General features: G+C 42.7%; 1 protein-coding gene across 6 annotated transcripts in view; it reads left to right on the forward strand.

Annotated features, from left to right (window-relative positions):
* CDC42BPA (CDC42 binding protein kinase alpha) overlaps positions 1-14,223 on the forward strand; it is a 338,092-nt gene extending 323,869 nt beyond the window's left edge. For 5 of the 6 annotated variants that reach the window (XM_008069336.2, XM_008069337.2, XM_021718208.1 and 2 more), the window contains 3 exons: positions 6,010-6,127; positions 12,054-12,211; positions 12,637-14,223. In XM_008069336.2, the coding sequence (XP_008067527.1) occupies positions 6,010-6,127; positions 12,054-12,211; positions 12,637-12,768 (408 nt within the window). In that variant the 3' untranslated portion in view covers positions 12,769-14,223. Of the gene's footprint in view, positions 1-426; positions 613-6,009; positions 6,128-12,053; positions 12,212-12,636 lie in introns of all 6 variants that reach the window. The other variant, XM_021718207.1, reaches the window with a different exon arrangement.
* The last annotated feature ends 298 nt before the right edge of the window (positions 14,224-14,521 follow it).

Below are 14,521 nucleotides of genomic sequence, written 5' to 3' on the forward strand. Positions count from 1 at the left end.
TTTCTAAAGAAGTCATTTCATAACACCTATGTAGTTAGAAACTGTTGTAAGGTTCACTTGTCCTTTTCTTGCTAGTTTCTTGCTTTTTCAATCCATAATATTTTTGTTAAACTTTTGCTATGTTTTTTGTGTCACATTAGAAAACACTGAACTAAACTCTGAAAATCTCCTTGCATCTGTGAGTTCAGTTTCCATTCACTTAACTATATTAATTTTTTAAAGTTTATAGGGAGAATGATCTTTTGCAAATCAGCTATTTAACTGGTAAGAGTATTGCAAAGCTTAACTTTCTAAGATCTGTAAGTATTTCACTAAGAATTTAGTTCTGATGTAAGATACTGTTTCATTTGTTCTGCATGCATGTTGTCTAAATTGTGAATCCATTTTCATTACCTTATTACCTTTTTTTCTTCTTTCTGTTGATAGCCAGGTTTCCCTTATCCATCCCCTCATCATCACTCCGGTCTGATCTCCTCTCCGATCAACTTTGAGCACATCTATCATATGACTGTTAATTCTGCTGAAAAATTTCTCTCTCCTGAATCCATAAACCCTGAATATTCCCCGTCTCTACGCTCTGTCCCTGGTACACCAAGCTTTATGACTCTGAGGGTATGAACAGCTGAGTCAGGTGTTAACTTTTACTAACCGTGTACAGATTTCCTATTGCCTGGCTTAATAAGTAACACTGCTGAGGTGGCACCATCTTGTGAACGTTTCCTTTGACGTATTATTCTTCTACCAAACTTCTACTCTTTTTCTTCTATTTATCTTCCTCTTCCTCCTCTTCCCTTTCTTTTTTATTTTTGAAGCAGTATTAAAGATTTATCTGTGTTTAATAAAAGATTTTTTGTACCCCGCATCTTTAAAGTAAAATAATAATAAATAAAAAAATAAAAGATTTTCCCATCTTGGTATTTTCCATTTCAGATACCATCATAATAGATAGCCCTCAAGTGGATCTTTAGTCTATTAAAACAAACAGGCCGGACACAGTGGCTCATGCTGTAATCCCAGCACTTTGGGAGGCCGAGGAGGAGAGATTACATGAGCCCCAGAGTTCGAAACCAACCTAGGCAACATAGCAAGAACCCATCTCTAAAAGATTTTTAAAAATTAGCCAGATGGGGTGGCACTCACCTGTAGTCCCAGCTACACAGGAAGCTGAGGCAGAAGGATTGCCTGAGCCCATGAGGTCAAGGTTGTGAACAGTGATTGTGCGACTGCACCACAGCCTGGGTGACAGAGTGAGATACCAACTCAAAAAAAAAAACAGAAAATGACTTCCAGAACTTCTGAAATTTTTAGCTTATTAGCCTGTACCTGGTTCTATGCAGCAAAATGTTTTCTATTTAGTGAGGCAAAAGTCTGTGGTAAAATCTATCCACAGATCTTCTATCTACAATAAACCCCTCTTTGAAAAGCTTAAAAATCTCCAAAATTTAAAAAAACTATTAATGAATAACAGAATTCCAAAAATAAGGTATATTTTACTAATCTTTGAGTAGCTGATAGGCATTTAATTTATTTCTGATCCAAGATAAGAAAACTAAATCAAAGAGAGAAAAGACAGCATGACCTTGAAGGACCATGGCCTCTACTGCCAATCCCTCTCATTCAGCCTTACATCTTTGCTACCAGTGGCTCTGCGGTGGGATGGAGAGCTGGTGACCTTAGAAGCTGAACGTCTGTCTGTCTATCAAGTGGTGTATGCTTATGCTAACTTCAAGGGAACATTTTCTGAAGTTAGCTTGTCAGATAATAAAATATTTGCTTGTATCATGCAGACCATTTCCCATAATGTCCCCTGCCTTAGAACAATATTAACATGGATTTTTTTATTTGTATGTATATGTAGTAATTAGAAAATTGGCTATTGGTAGGAAGTTTATTTTTTACTTGTAAGGTTATTCTAAATTATGTTTTAAATGTCATTGTCATTGACATTAAATTATTATACCACTTAAGCATCTTATTTGACAAAATAAGATAAACCATAATAAAAATAAACCCTAGTTTTTTCAATAACAGATTACAAGCAGCGAATTCCAGAGGAATGTTGTATAAGCTAATCAATCAAGAACTTTTCATATAAATGATAAAAGTATTGCTTAAGTTAGTCATCTAAAAGTAGAAACACTGCCATTAGAAGTTTCTTTTTCAATTCAACATTCAGTATTATTAAGCTAGTGGCATATTTCATAAGCTTAATTTTTACCATTTATTCTAGGCTAGGCTTGTTTCTTGTAGAAACAGACAACACCATTGTGTTTTAAGATTTATAGAAAAAAAAATAACACATACAGCTTAAAACTGATTTTCTCTTTTGAGCTTTTCTTTGCTGCATTATTCACACATTGCTTGTGTCTAATAGGGTGCTCCTGTATATGTGAATGTTGAATTGCTGATATTGACTTTTTCAGTTTTAATTTTTATTTTTCTTAGAGACAAAAATGATTAAGCATTTGCTTTAAATAAATAACACAGTAAGAATTACATGGACTTTGCAAATTTGGTAGATGAACTAAAATGACAGTGATTGAGTTTGGGGCCAGCTAGCCAACTTTCAATATGTGTGATTCTTCAAAATTTATAATTTGGAGTTTTTTACATGGTATTATTGCTTGTTTTCCTGATTCATAGCTTTGGCCTTTTAATTATTTTGCCATGCCCTCCTCTCAGGTCGTTTCAGATGTAAACCCAGTGCTGCAAACTTACTCAGAGCTTATAACCTCTCCTTGGAGTTTCACAATTACATGACAGCTGGAAACCAAAGTTCCAATTCTAGATTTTTATTACAACTAAAAATATTTTCAAACACATTAGTACTTTCTTTATTGCTTATTTCATAGAATTCTATGTTAAATTTTTTATGTATACTATATTTTAGCAAAGAGAGATGGTTATCCTTTGTTGTGTTTGCATTTAAATTGGGTTATTAGAAGAATTGGGTTATTGATTCCCAGAAAATGTTACTCTGCCCAAACAAAGCAAGTAAAATGTATTTTGTGTCTTTGCAATGCACATACATACACCCCCACACACTTGTAACATCAAACCAATAATAACTAGAGCACTATATGTTCTACAGAAAGGATTATAATTTGAAATTACATTGCCAACTGCATTAATCCCAGCACTTGAAGTAGAAAATTGGGATTGTAGGTATAATGTATGCATTTATTCAGCAAATTTTTTCAGCATATTATAGGTGCTGGAGTTTAGTGTCATAGTAATAGTCAATATAAGAAATGATAAGGTGATTAAGAAATGAGGCTAGGAAGAGTCATGCACTGTGTGCTTACTGAATAGCCAAGGCAAACTAAATTGTCATCTCACACAAGCCGAGATCCCTGACAGGGTGAGTGTGGAGGAGGGCGTGCCTACCAAAGTGTTCCTCTGGTTTTCTATGTTTAAGCGGAAGGTGTGAGAACATTTAGTGAAACATATAAAAGTACTTCAAGTATTTAAGCCTTTCCTCTTGCTGAAACTTGTAAAGCCATTTAGGTAACATGGATTTCTATTAACATGAAATAACAAAGTCATGAGCAAACATGACATACCATGAATAATTAAATTTAATTATCAATTGTATGGCAGGTATGTATATAAATTTATGTGATGTATTCTCTAGTTTATGCCAGCAGAAGTAAGAATATTTCCTGAGCCCCAAATGATTAAAAAAGATATAATGTTTTTGAAATAATAAAATGAGACCATTATAACATTTTAGAGTACACTAGTTAGCTTGGTGTTCTCTTACATCTGAAAAAAGGATAATATGATCAACTTTAAAAAAAATTATATTGGAATAAAAGGTAGGCAGGAAAACATTAAATTGTTAATCATACCTGGTGAATTCACAGGTGACTTTTTTGAGTATCTTGTCATTTCATTATTATTTAAATAGCCTATAGTTCATGAGTAATACCTTTATAATCATAAAAAAGCAAAGAATTTTAATAACTAGTTGGCATTTAGAGAACAACAGGCTAATAAATATATTTTCCAGTCACTTTTTGTTATGTGTTAGTGGCCTTGACTATCTGTGTTACTTTCTGATCATGCAGAAAAAGATGAACACCCTGTAGTAATGTTAGCCTATATGAGGAGAGCATCTCTTTTCAAAGGAAGGTTTCACATTACACTTAACTCAGACTAATTGGCTTTACTTTACAAATTGGTCCTTTGGAAAAGTCACAAAATTTGAATTTTTGACTACTTCTGACGTGACTTTTCCATTGCATTTTCATTATAGAGTTATGGTCTTATTTAATACATGTAAAACTTGTGACTCCCCCCTCACCCCCAGCAGAACTGCGGTTTTGATGTGACTGAAGGGAAGGTTGAAAGTGATCCTGCAGATGGGAGTGTGAGGTCTTATCAGAGCAGGAAAACGAAGGGTACCTAGTGGGACTGAGTATGCGCTTTTTTATTACTTTAACTCTCTGGAACGCCCACTGAGGCAGTTATTATCCCCATAAGACATCTGAGGAAACTGAGGCTCAGAGTTTAACAAACCTGAGACCTCCTGTCATCAGCTGTTTGGCACAGATGTGAGCAGTGGTCTGTTTCCCCCCGTGGCCTGTCCTCATGCCATGCTTTCTCGTGAACAGCCAATAAAGGAGTGGGAAGGCCGACTGCAAGTAGGTGCTGTGGAATATTAAGACTACCGTCATGGTTGTGGCTATGAAAGAAAACTTAAGTAGATAAATTTTCCAAATAAACGTGCGTGAGTCAGTGTATAAATTATAAGAAATCAAATCCAGGCGGGCTCGGTAGCTCAGCCTGTAATCCCGCGCCTTTGGGAGGCTGAGGTGAGTGGATTGCCTGAGCCCGCGGGTTCGAGACCCGCCTGGGCAGCGAGACCTCATCTCTACAATCAATCAAAAATTCAGCCAGGCGTGGTAGCGCATGCCTGTAATTCCGGCTACTTGGAAGGCTGAGGCAGAAGGATCACCAGAGCCCAGCGGGTCGAGGCTGCGGTGGCACTCCAGTCTGGGCAACAGAGTGAGATTCCAACTCAAAACAAAACAAAAAAAAGAAATCAAATCCAGACCATTTGCATCAGAAAATGCTTACATGAGGCTGAGACTATGTGAACAAATGGAGAAAGCATTGTGAGTGGTAAAAAAAAGATGCTAATAACATGGCATATGCAGTGTGCCCACTCAAGGATTTATAAAGAATGTGGAGATGCTTTCCCTCCTCTGGACTTTTGTCAGTTCTGACGGCCCCTCCTGGTCTGAAGAGCTTGGCACCATTAAGGAGGTTCATGCTTCCTGTTTGTGGCCACGTCCAGAGAACTCACCCTCACAATCCTCCATGCCTCTCCTTTAGGCATGCATGGCTCACAAAAAACATTGTGGCCCGTTTCCCTACCTTGGGTGCCAAACTTGTTCAGTAATTCGATGGGAAGTTTTTCAAGCTCATGTTCCCAAATTAACTAGCTTCGCCCAGGTTGAAGGTTACTACATTGTATTTCCAGCTCACAGTGCTGTTCTGTTGGTATGAGTCGGTATGGATGCCTGCGGACAGGGCATGAATGTGCAGATGGCACATTGGGTATCACATCAATAAAACATTGTTTTGAGGAGAATGCAATTTTAGTTGAATTTCCTCCAAATGGACTCATTCAGCTGTTGAGTTATCCTAAGCAAATAGAATTTCATGCATAGTAGTTTCGTTTCAGTTACCTGCAAATGTCCATGTAATTCTATACTTCATTGTCACGCCTAACCATATAACTTTTACTTACTGTTTTCACAATGAACAAAGTTCTATTTATTGATAAGGATTTCAATAAGTAGAAGTACTTGATTAGGCTGAGATTTACTTCACATTAGGGTTTTAGAACTTCCATGGGTGGATTATACAATCTGCCCTCCCTTTTCTGTTTCATTCTGGTCAAGATAAATTTATTTCTGATAATTATTGTGAAAAATAGACATCTCTGCAGAAAATCAGTTTACCTCTAGCTGAAGAATGTCTGTTTCACTTTTGTTTTAGAACCCTCGGCCTCAGGAAAGTCGGACAGTATTCAGTGGCTCAGTCAGTATTCCATCTATCACCAAGTCCCGCCCGGAGCCAGGCCGTTCCATGAGTGCTAGCAGCGGCCTGTCAGCAAGTAAGTGGTCCAGGCTGCAGGGAGGTGCTTCCGTGGCAGGGCGGCCCCCAGCTGCCTCAGTGCCCTGCTGTTCCCATGGGTGACATGTTCTTTACTTACATGTGCCTAGTGTACCCTGGAATGGCTAGTGTCTCAGCCCCTGCTGGTTAATGCCTAGTAGGCGAAAATGCAGTCGTGAAGAAGATAGTTCTGGAGTCCTCCTAGGGCTTCCAGGCCATGTGAGAAACAGACAAATATGACTACAAAATGATAAATGCCCTGAAGGAAATAAACAGGGCACAGTAATAGAGGATAATAAGGGTAGCTGTTGGAGATGAATTCCTACTTAGAAAGAATAATTAGGAGAGCCGCATCGCCTCCCTTGAGGTGGAGTCACGTTCGAGTGATGTTTGATTAACTGAAGGAAGGCCAGTGTGTCTATGTGGTGTGGTGAGGCAGTGATAAAAGTCAGCAAGAGAAGCAAGTAAGGTCAGATCAGCAGGGACTTGAGCAAGGTAAGACTTTTGTTTATTTTATTCGAAATGCAGAAGGAAGCTTTTGAAGAGTTTAAGTAGGGAAGAATCTTCATTCTTAAAACAGTCACTCTGAGCCGGATTGGTGGCTCAGCCTGTAATCCCGCGCTTTGGGAGGCCGAGGTGAGTGGATTGCCTGAGCCCGCGGGTTCGAGACCCCCCTGGGCAACTTGGCGAGACCTCATCTCTACAATAAATAAAAAAACTAGCCAGGCATGGTAGCGCGCGCCTGTAGTTCCAGCTACTCGGAAGGCTGAGGCGGAAGGATCGCCGGAGCCCAGCAGGTCGCGGCTGCGGTGGCCGGGAGCGGCTGCTGCACTCCAGTCTGGGTGAGGGAGTGAGACTCCAACTAAAACAAACAAACAAACAAAAAAAAACCGGTCACTGCGGCTGCCAAGCGGAGAGTGGTTTAGAGGCAGGCAAGAGTGGAAGCAGCATAAAGGCAGGCGTCGCTGGGCAGAGGCCAGGCGGAAGCTGATGAGGGCCGGGATGCAGCAGCGGCAGCATGAAGAGGAGGAGGTAGAAGCAGAACGTCTCGCTGATGAATTGGCTGTGGGAAAGTCAGGGAGAGGGAGGAGTTAAGGATGACTCCTAGACTTCCTGCGGCACCTTGGGGCTTACCATTGGCCGTCCCGTAGTTTGAGAGGGGACTGGGGCAGGGCACTCCAGGCATGTACCAAGGTCTCAAGGTGGGAAAAAAATGAGCGTGTTTGATGAGCTCAGAGAGGGCCAGGGACAGACTCAGGAATATACCCTTTTATTGCAATCGTGGGAGCGCATTCATTCGCCCAGGGCACATTTTTGAGTCTCCCTTCCATACCAACTCTTCGCTGAGGGGCTGGGAATGAAAATCCTGTATGCCCTGCTTTCAGGTGGCTCACAGTCTTTAGGATCAGCCTCCCTTTTTTCACCCACTCTTAAAACGGCCACTCTGGCTGCCAAATGCAGAAGGAACTAGGGGCGGGCAGGAGCAGCATCAGGGCCGACGGCGCGGAGAGTAGGCCCTGAGCTGCAGCGTCTCTTTTCCGTATTTTGAACAGACCCTGAGCCAAGTCACCACAGAGAGGGGAAAACTGCTCCTTGGGGGCCTTATGTTCGGCTGCTGCCCAGGAGCTACTTTTTGGTGGGGGAGGAGAGGGAAAGAAGTTGTGGCGAAAGATGTCTACCTGAATAAAAGTATACAGAGATACTAAAAGGGGGGCATCTGACCAATTAAAAAACATTAAAATTTAGTCTCATCGAATTTACTGCAATTTTTGGTAGCTCCTGGATTATAAACAATGAGGTCATAGATTGTCAAATGGCTATTGTAGCTTTTGACTTGGGGAAGACTGTTTTTGGCCAAAGGGCTGCTTTTCTGTACGTTTCTCAAATGTGTGTTTTCTGTAGCATGGCATGGTGATCAAAGAGAATGTAGCTTGCGTGCCAACATAAATGCAGCACCAGAGTATTGATTGCAATTTCAATGAACTCTTTTTTCACTTCCATATAAATCAACTCTCAGAGAAACTATAATTGCACTAAATCCTATTTCACATTTAAAAGTCATTCAGTCAGAAAGCTTATTCGTCGCCTTGTATTCTTGAATGTTAGATGTTCGAGTTCAAGTCTTCTGATGTAGATGGAGTTTCCTCCATTCATGTGGTGGTAGTCATTCAGCAGCTTTGGTTTCAGTACTCACTTTGTGCCTAGGTATTGTTTTTAAGTTCTGGCAGTGTAAAGGCAAATGATGGTGTATTGATTATCTCTTGCTGCATGAGAAACTAGCCCAAAATTTAGAAGCTTACAATAGCAAACATATTACACGGTTTCTTGGGGTCAAGACCTAGGAGCATCTTAGGCTGAATGGTTCTGATCTAGGGTTTCATTTGGTTGTAGTCAAGTGTCTGCTGAACTGCTGTCTGCTCAAGGTCAGGTGTGACTAAAGCCTACCTCCAGGCTCACCCACATGGCTGTGGGCAGGCCTGAGTTTCTTGCTGACTTGGTTGGAGACCTCCATCCTCACCAACATGGGCTTCTCCATACCTTGCTTACGTGACCTTGTGCATGGCAGCTGGCTTCCCCCAGAACAAGCGATCCAAGAGACAGAAGCAGCAGTCTTAGAACCTGATGTGCTCCGCCATTAGTTCTGCTGTATGCTGTTGATCATGCCGACTGCCCTGGTGCTGTGTTAGAGGGGACCGCATAAATGTGTGAATACCAAGAAGAGGTGCTCCTTTTGGAGACTGGCTGCATGTACACAGAGCATCCTTTCAAGGAGTTTTCAACTGACAAGCAGAAGTTGAAATTGCAGCATGCCACTATCTCCTAAAACCATCTCTACCCAGTATGTAGCCCTGACCACAATGAAAAAAGCTAGCCAATTGGAAAAATGACAAACCACTTAATTACTTTTCTCTTTATTAGTGGTAGCTAGATACAATGATAGATATAAGTTAAGGTGCAAAGATGAATGTCACAACATTAATAATTAGGTAATTAAGTAATGGTACATAATCCCTTACCCAAAACCCTTGGGGCCAGATTTTTTTTTTTTTTTTCAGAATTTTTTTACATTTTGGAAAATTATAAAAAGTCTGCCATATATTATGTTACATTACCAGCTAGATCTGAAATAGTACGCACAAACACATTAATAGTTATACAGCAAAAGGTATGACTGTTCACACTGTAAATATATAACTACATGTAGTCTCTATAAATAATTTCTACAATCAGCCTCTAGTCAGTTCAGATTAGGTTTTGCCATCACATGAGTTTGCATCAAACTTGTGAAAAACTTGGTTTTTAGGGCTTTGGGGTTTGTAGACTTTCAGGAAAAAGGTAGGATCTGTAATACAGAGATTGGGGGGCTGGTGGTTAGATTCAGAGGGTAAAGTGCATGTTTATCACATGAGCATATTGCATACTGGTGGGGATTGGGCTTCTGGGGTCTCCATTCCCCAAGCAGAGGTCATACCTGAAGTACGGAAGTGAAGATCCCCCATCTCTGTTGCCAGTACGCAAACAACAAACCACAGCCATCTTGCCAAAACCCTTAATATGCTAATCAAGTTTAGCCTTTTTGAGACCCTGGTTACAAGCAGTTTGTATAGTATGGACATAAGAGGAAAGACCAGCCCAGGAATTCCAAGGTGCATCTAGTATTAGAGGGCCTCCTGCTGACTTTAAGAATAGCCCAGCTCATGTAACACATCTCCAGAACAGACAGCCAAGAGTCACATAAAGAAACAGGAGAACCATGTTGTGAGTCTGTGTAGGAAACACAGGAACTCCCACAGCCAGACGTGACATGAAGTCAGATTAAAACAGCAGTTCTCACCATGACCCCATCCCAGTTCACCCGCGGGATAAGACCCACTCCCCAGAATCACCACTTAAAACTCTAGAAAAGAGGCCATGCCGATGCAGAGTATGTCAGATTTGCACCCAGTCACCTTTGGCTGTTCGAACAAAACAGCCCCACCTTAAGTTTTTAAAGATTGTAGTGTTTGAGTATAGCCTCTCTTTGAAAGGAAAGGTTTCAGAAGTTGAAAAATTAAAAAAGAAAAAAAACCCGTAAATCACTGGTGTCAAGGTCTCTGTTCTGTAAATGATTACGAGGGAGGAGGAAGGAGACAGGAGCGTAGAGGCACGACGCAGGCCCCGCTCACACGTCCTGTCTTGCCTTCTAGTTTTCGTGCGTTGAGTGTTGAGTTGTTCCTGCAAAAATCCTTTGTAGTAGAATGTATTTTCTTATTTACAGGTGAGACTTTATTTTCTTATTTATAGGAAAGGTAGAATAACTTGCTTGAGGTCACATAATCAGTAAGCAGAGAGCAGACATCTCTGACAGTTTGGATATTCTTTGCAGAATGACAGAAGTTTAAAATAATTTATACAACAGTTGTTGAACTAAGCCCTGAACTATGCGTGAAAATGGAAGAAAAATTAAATTAAAATGATATATGCTCTCAGGTTGTATCTAAGGAGACAGAAGATCTATGTCAAGAAAGTAAAGAGGGTATTTCCAAAGAAACACGTCAACAAATGAAAACCAGCGAGTGTCTAGCAAAAGCCATTTCTGTAAACTGAGTGGTAGGGTGCTAGGGTGCTAGGGCAAAGCACTTCTCCTAGAGAGTGAGACTGTCAGTGGTTCTCAGCCCAAGGTATTCCAGAATCATCAGGAGAGCTTTCAAAAGTTAAACCCCAAATTCTGCTGTAACTGTTGTGGGATAGGGCCAGGCATTGGTATTTTTACAACTCCATCATATGATATACAGGGTACAGCCAGTGCTGGGAGTCTCTGCAGTAAGTCAGCTACACGTCAGGGAGATGCACGTGTGTCTCTGACTGCAGCCTAGGGGCTTCATAAGGAAACTGAGGACAGAAGGGGCAGAAGGGGCATTGCCAAGCACAGAGTCAGCTAGACAGGCTGCTGTTCGGTTTATTTCTGAGCACTTCTGTTTTTTGGTGGCCACTAGATAAGTGTACTTTAAACGGTCATCTTTTAACATTTTCACTGAGTTCTTAAAGTAAAAAAAAAAAACAAATTGAGACTTGTTAAAACCAGCAAAAAATTGAAACTTGGCAAAATTAAAACATTTTGTAAACAAAAACTAAAGAATATTAGGGAACACTAAGAGCTTTAAATAGGTACTAACTCCATCCCTGACATTTCCAAAGGTGTTTTTTTTGTTGTTTTGGGGGGTTTTTGCCTTCCTTTTCTTTCTGTGAATGCTGCTGGTCCCCTGTTATGTACTCTAACACTAAGATTAAAATAGAGGGGATTTTGAAGAAATTTAACCTCATTTTTACACCCCAGGCTTTTTGCCCTGTGAAGTAAAAGTACTCCTTTCATGTTTTCCTTGTTTCTTAATGAAAATTCTCTAGAAGCTAAGTGATATTTCCACATCAGGTGGTGGCGTCTTTATCTAGGAATGGCTCGTGTCTATTTGGATCCTGCTATGTGCCAGGCCCCATGTCAGGCCCTGGAGAGCAGAGACGCCCATCTGTTAGGAGAGTGGCAGGCACATGAAGGTAGCATGATTTCACAAGTGCTGCAGAAGGGATGCTTGGAAAGACGCCATGCGAGCCCCCAGGGACTGGGAAAGATAAGGCAGCACCAGGAAGGTGGGGACTTTGAGGACTCTGTGGGAATATCAGCGGGCAGGGTGTTCAGGCAGGCGGCACAGCCAGAAGGCGCTGCCCACCCACCTGGAGTCCCTGACTAGGTGTAACGGAAACCACAAGTGAGGTTGTGGGACTTCAGGGTTGGGCTTGGGGGCAAAGGTACCACAGTCGGGCTTACTGTCCATCAGGGAGGGTGACCTTTGGGGTGTGGGAAGGACGGCTTGTCAGCCAGCAGTCCGTGTGCTCCTAGAGGACCGTCTTCGTCCAAGTAGATAAAATGTTGCCTGCGTGATGTGCTGCAGGGTCGTCCACACAGAACGGCAGCGCGTTAAAGCGGGAATTCTCTGGAGGAAGCTACAGTGCCACGCGGCAGCCCATGCCCTCCCCGTCAGAGGGCTCGTTGTCTTCTGGAGGCATGGACCAAGGCAGTGATGCGCCGGCGAGGGACTATGACGGAGAGGTGAGTGGCGAGCGGGTGGCAACTCCACCTAGAGGCAAGGCTTTGAAGACGTCGCGTACCAAGAAGATGAGTGCGTTGGCCGGGGTCATCCCACCACCTCGAGACCGGCCTGGGCTGCAGCAGGGGATCGACGTCCGCTCTCAGCCGGGGACAGCAGGGCCAGTCACTTGGGTTGCAGGCCGCAGTTTTCCCAGAGGTGTTCAGACATCTCGTGGCTTTTATATGAAAATACCTACATTTCCAAAGGCCTGCAGAAAAGATTTTGAGCGTGTGTTGTGTTCTGTGCCTCTTCCCCGGCTCACAAGAGGCCTTTCTGCTGACAGTACAGAAGCCTGCTCTGGTCAGGGTGGCAGGAGGGCATCCATGCTAACCCGAGCCCCTCCTTTGTCCCTCTGCTTCTCATCGTTTTACTTTGGACTTTACAGGACTCCGATTCTCCGAGGCATTCCACAGCTTCCAACAGTTCCAACCTGAGCAGCCCCCCAAGCCCCGTTTCACCCCAAAAGACCAAGAGCCTCTCTCTGGAGAGCACCGACCGCGGGAGCTGGGACCCGTGAGCTGCTTGGACCTCTCGCCCTCAGCTCCCCTCCACTCGCCTCCTCTCTCACTTTCATCTCTTTCTTCCGCCTTGGCCTGAACCGACCAGGGGCTGGCAGCAGTAGCAGGGCAGGGATCCCGGAGTTCTGACCCGCAGACCCACACCCCCGGCCTAGCAGCAACAAAGGCAGACTTGCATCAAGCAGCTTAGAGTAATACTGATTTCATTCCATACACTTAGAGTTGCTTTCCATAGTATTTTTCCCCTCCCCCAAAGGTAGCTTAAGTAGACAGATTACACAACATAAGTATTAAGAATAAGATTAGACCGATTTTGTTTTCACAGTAGAGTCTCATTCTAGTATGAAAATAGCTCACAGGGTTCTCCACGCCCTGCGGGGAGAGTCTGTCCCTGGAGTGGCACACTGAGCTCTCGTTCCACAGTGTCAACTGACTGTTGCCAGGAAATCCTTATGAGTTGAAACAGTGCATATTTTAATACAATACAGAGTTTGAATACATAAATGTAGAAGTTAAATACTGAATGTATATAGTCAAAAGAAGCATCTTGTATTCAACAAAAGATGGATGCATATATAAGAGAGAGAGAAGATTTAATTTAAAGAAATGTGTTTCTTGTCAGTTTTCCAGCTAAGTAATGTAAAGAGTACCAAGGCCTCGATCTGGCATTTGGAGAGGGAGAGACATCAGAGTTCCCTTTAGTGCCCTGCCCTTAAACTGGTTACAGGCTGCAGTCGTTGGGGAGCTTTGGAGAGCACTGGTTTGGAGTGCAGCCTGGGCACTGGAGTTGTAACATTTGAAGCCCTCCAGCAGCAGCGGCAAGAGGCAGGCTCACCTCTACCCAAGACGCCTCTTTTCTAGTGGTAGAAATTGAACCGCACTTCTCATTCTTATTATATTTTGGTATCTTCTGCAGATGAATATAGAAATTCGATTCTGTCACCTCTGCTCCCTTCCACCTGAAAGGGCATAAGGAGTATTACGGCTTCTGAAGGCCCATAAAAAGAGTTCCTCAAAGTGCTTTTTTCCTGGGCTAGGACTGCCCCTCTCCAAGTCACAGCGAGGTGTCCGTCCCAGGGTGGATGGTTTCCCAAGGAGGAGTCTGTTTGCTGAGGGTGGGTGTGAGCTTTCTCAGATAAGCCTAGGAAAAAGGGCTTTTACTACCAAACAATAGAAGAACCTCTCAAGCAAGGCCTTGAGCAGCCTTAACCAAACGCCCTTCCCACACCCAGGGCACAGGCGCCCGTGAGCCCGGCATAGTCCGAGTTGACTGGATTCCTCCCTCACTTGCTGTATTGTGTTGTCAGTTACATTTCCACTTGGATTCCTACTGTTTTAATTGCCATGAGGAAATGAGATGCAGAACCAGAAGAACTTACTTATAGAGTCATTTTACCAGTTAAGCACATGAGTAGAGGAGATAAAAATAAAAATATCTCATGGAAGTAAAGAGATTCTGCCTCTCTTTTACTTTTCATCTATGTTACTCTGAGAAATAGAAAAAGGATTTTCTCTTCTTTAGAATTCAGCTAAAATGAGGCAAGTTTTCCTGCATGGCTAACCTGGGTTGCAGTGTTTAGGCCCTGTCATTCCGCCACCGACACCCGCCACTTTACCTCGACTGGCCAGGAGCCGGTGCAGGGAGCTGGGGCTGGTCCCGGGCGATGCCCCTGAGGTCAGTGAGGGAAGAAAGGATGCTGTGGAGATTATTTCGCCAACAGTAGGAATTTGCAAATAACAGCATTGACACAC

This window comes from Carlito syrichta, unplaced genomic scaffold, assembly GCF_000164805.1.
Source record: "Carlito syrichta isolate Samal-C Ts95f unplaced genomic scaffold, Tarsius_syrichta-2.0.1 Scaffold311939, whole genome shotgun sequence".
In the NCBI taxonomy this organism is placed as follows: domain Eukaryota; kingdom Metazoa; phylum Chordata; class Mammalia; order Primates; family Tarsiidae; genus Carlito; species Carlito syrichta.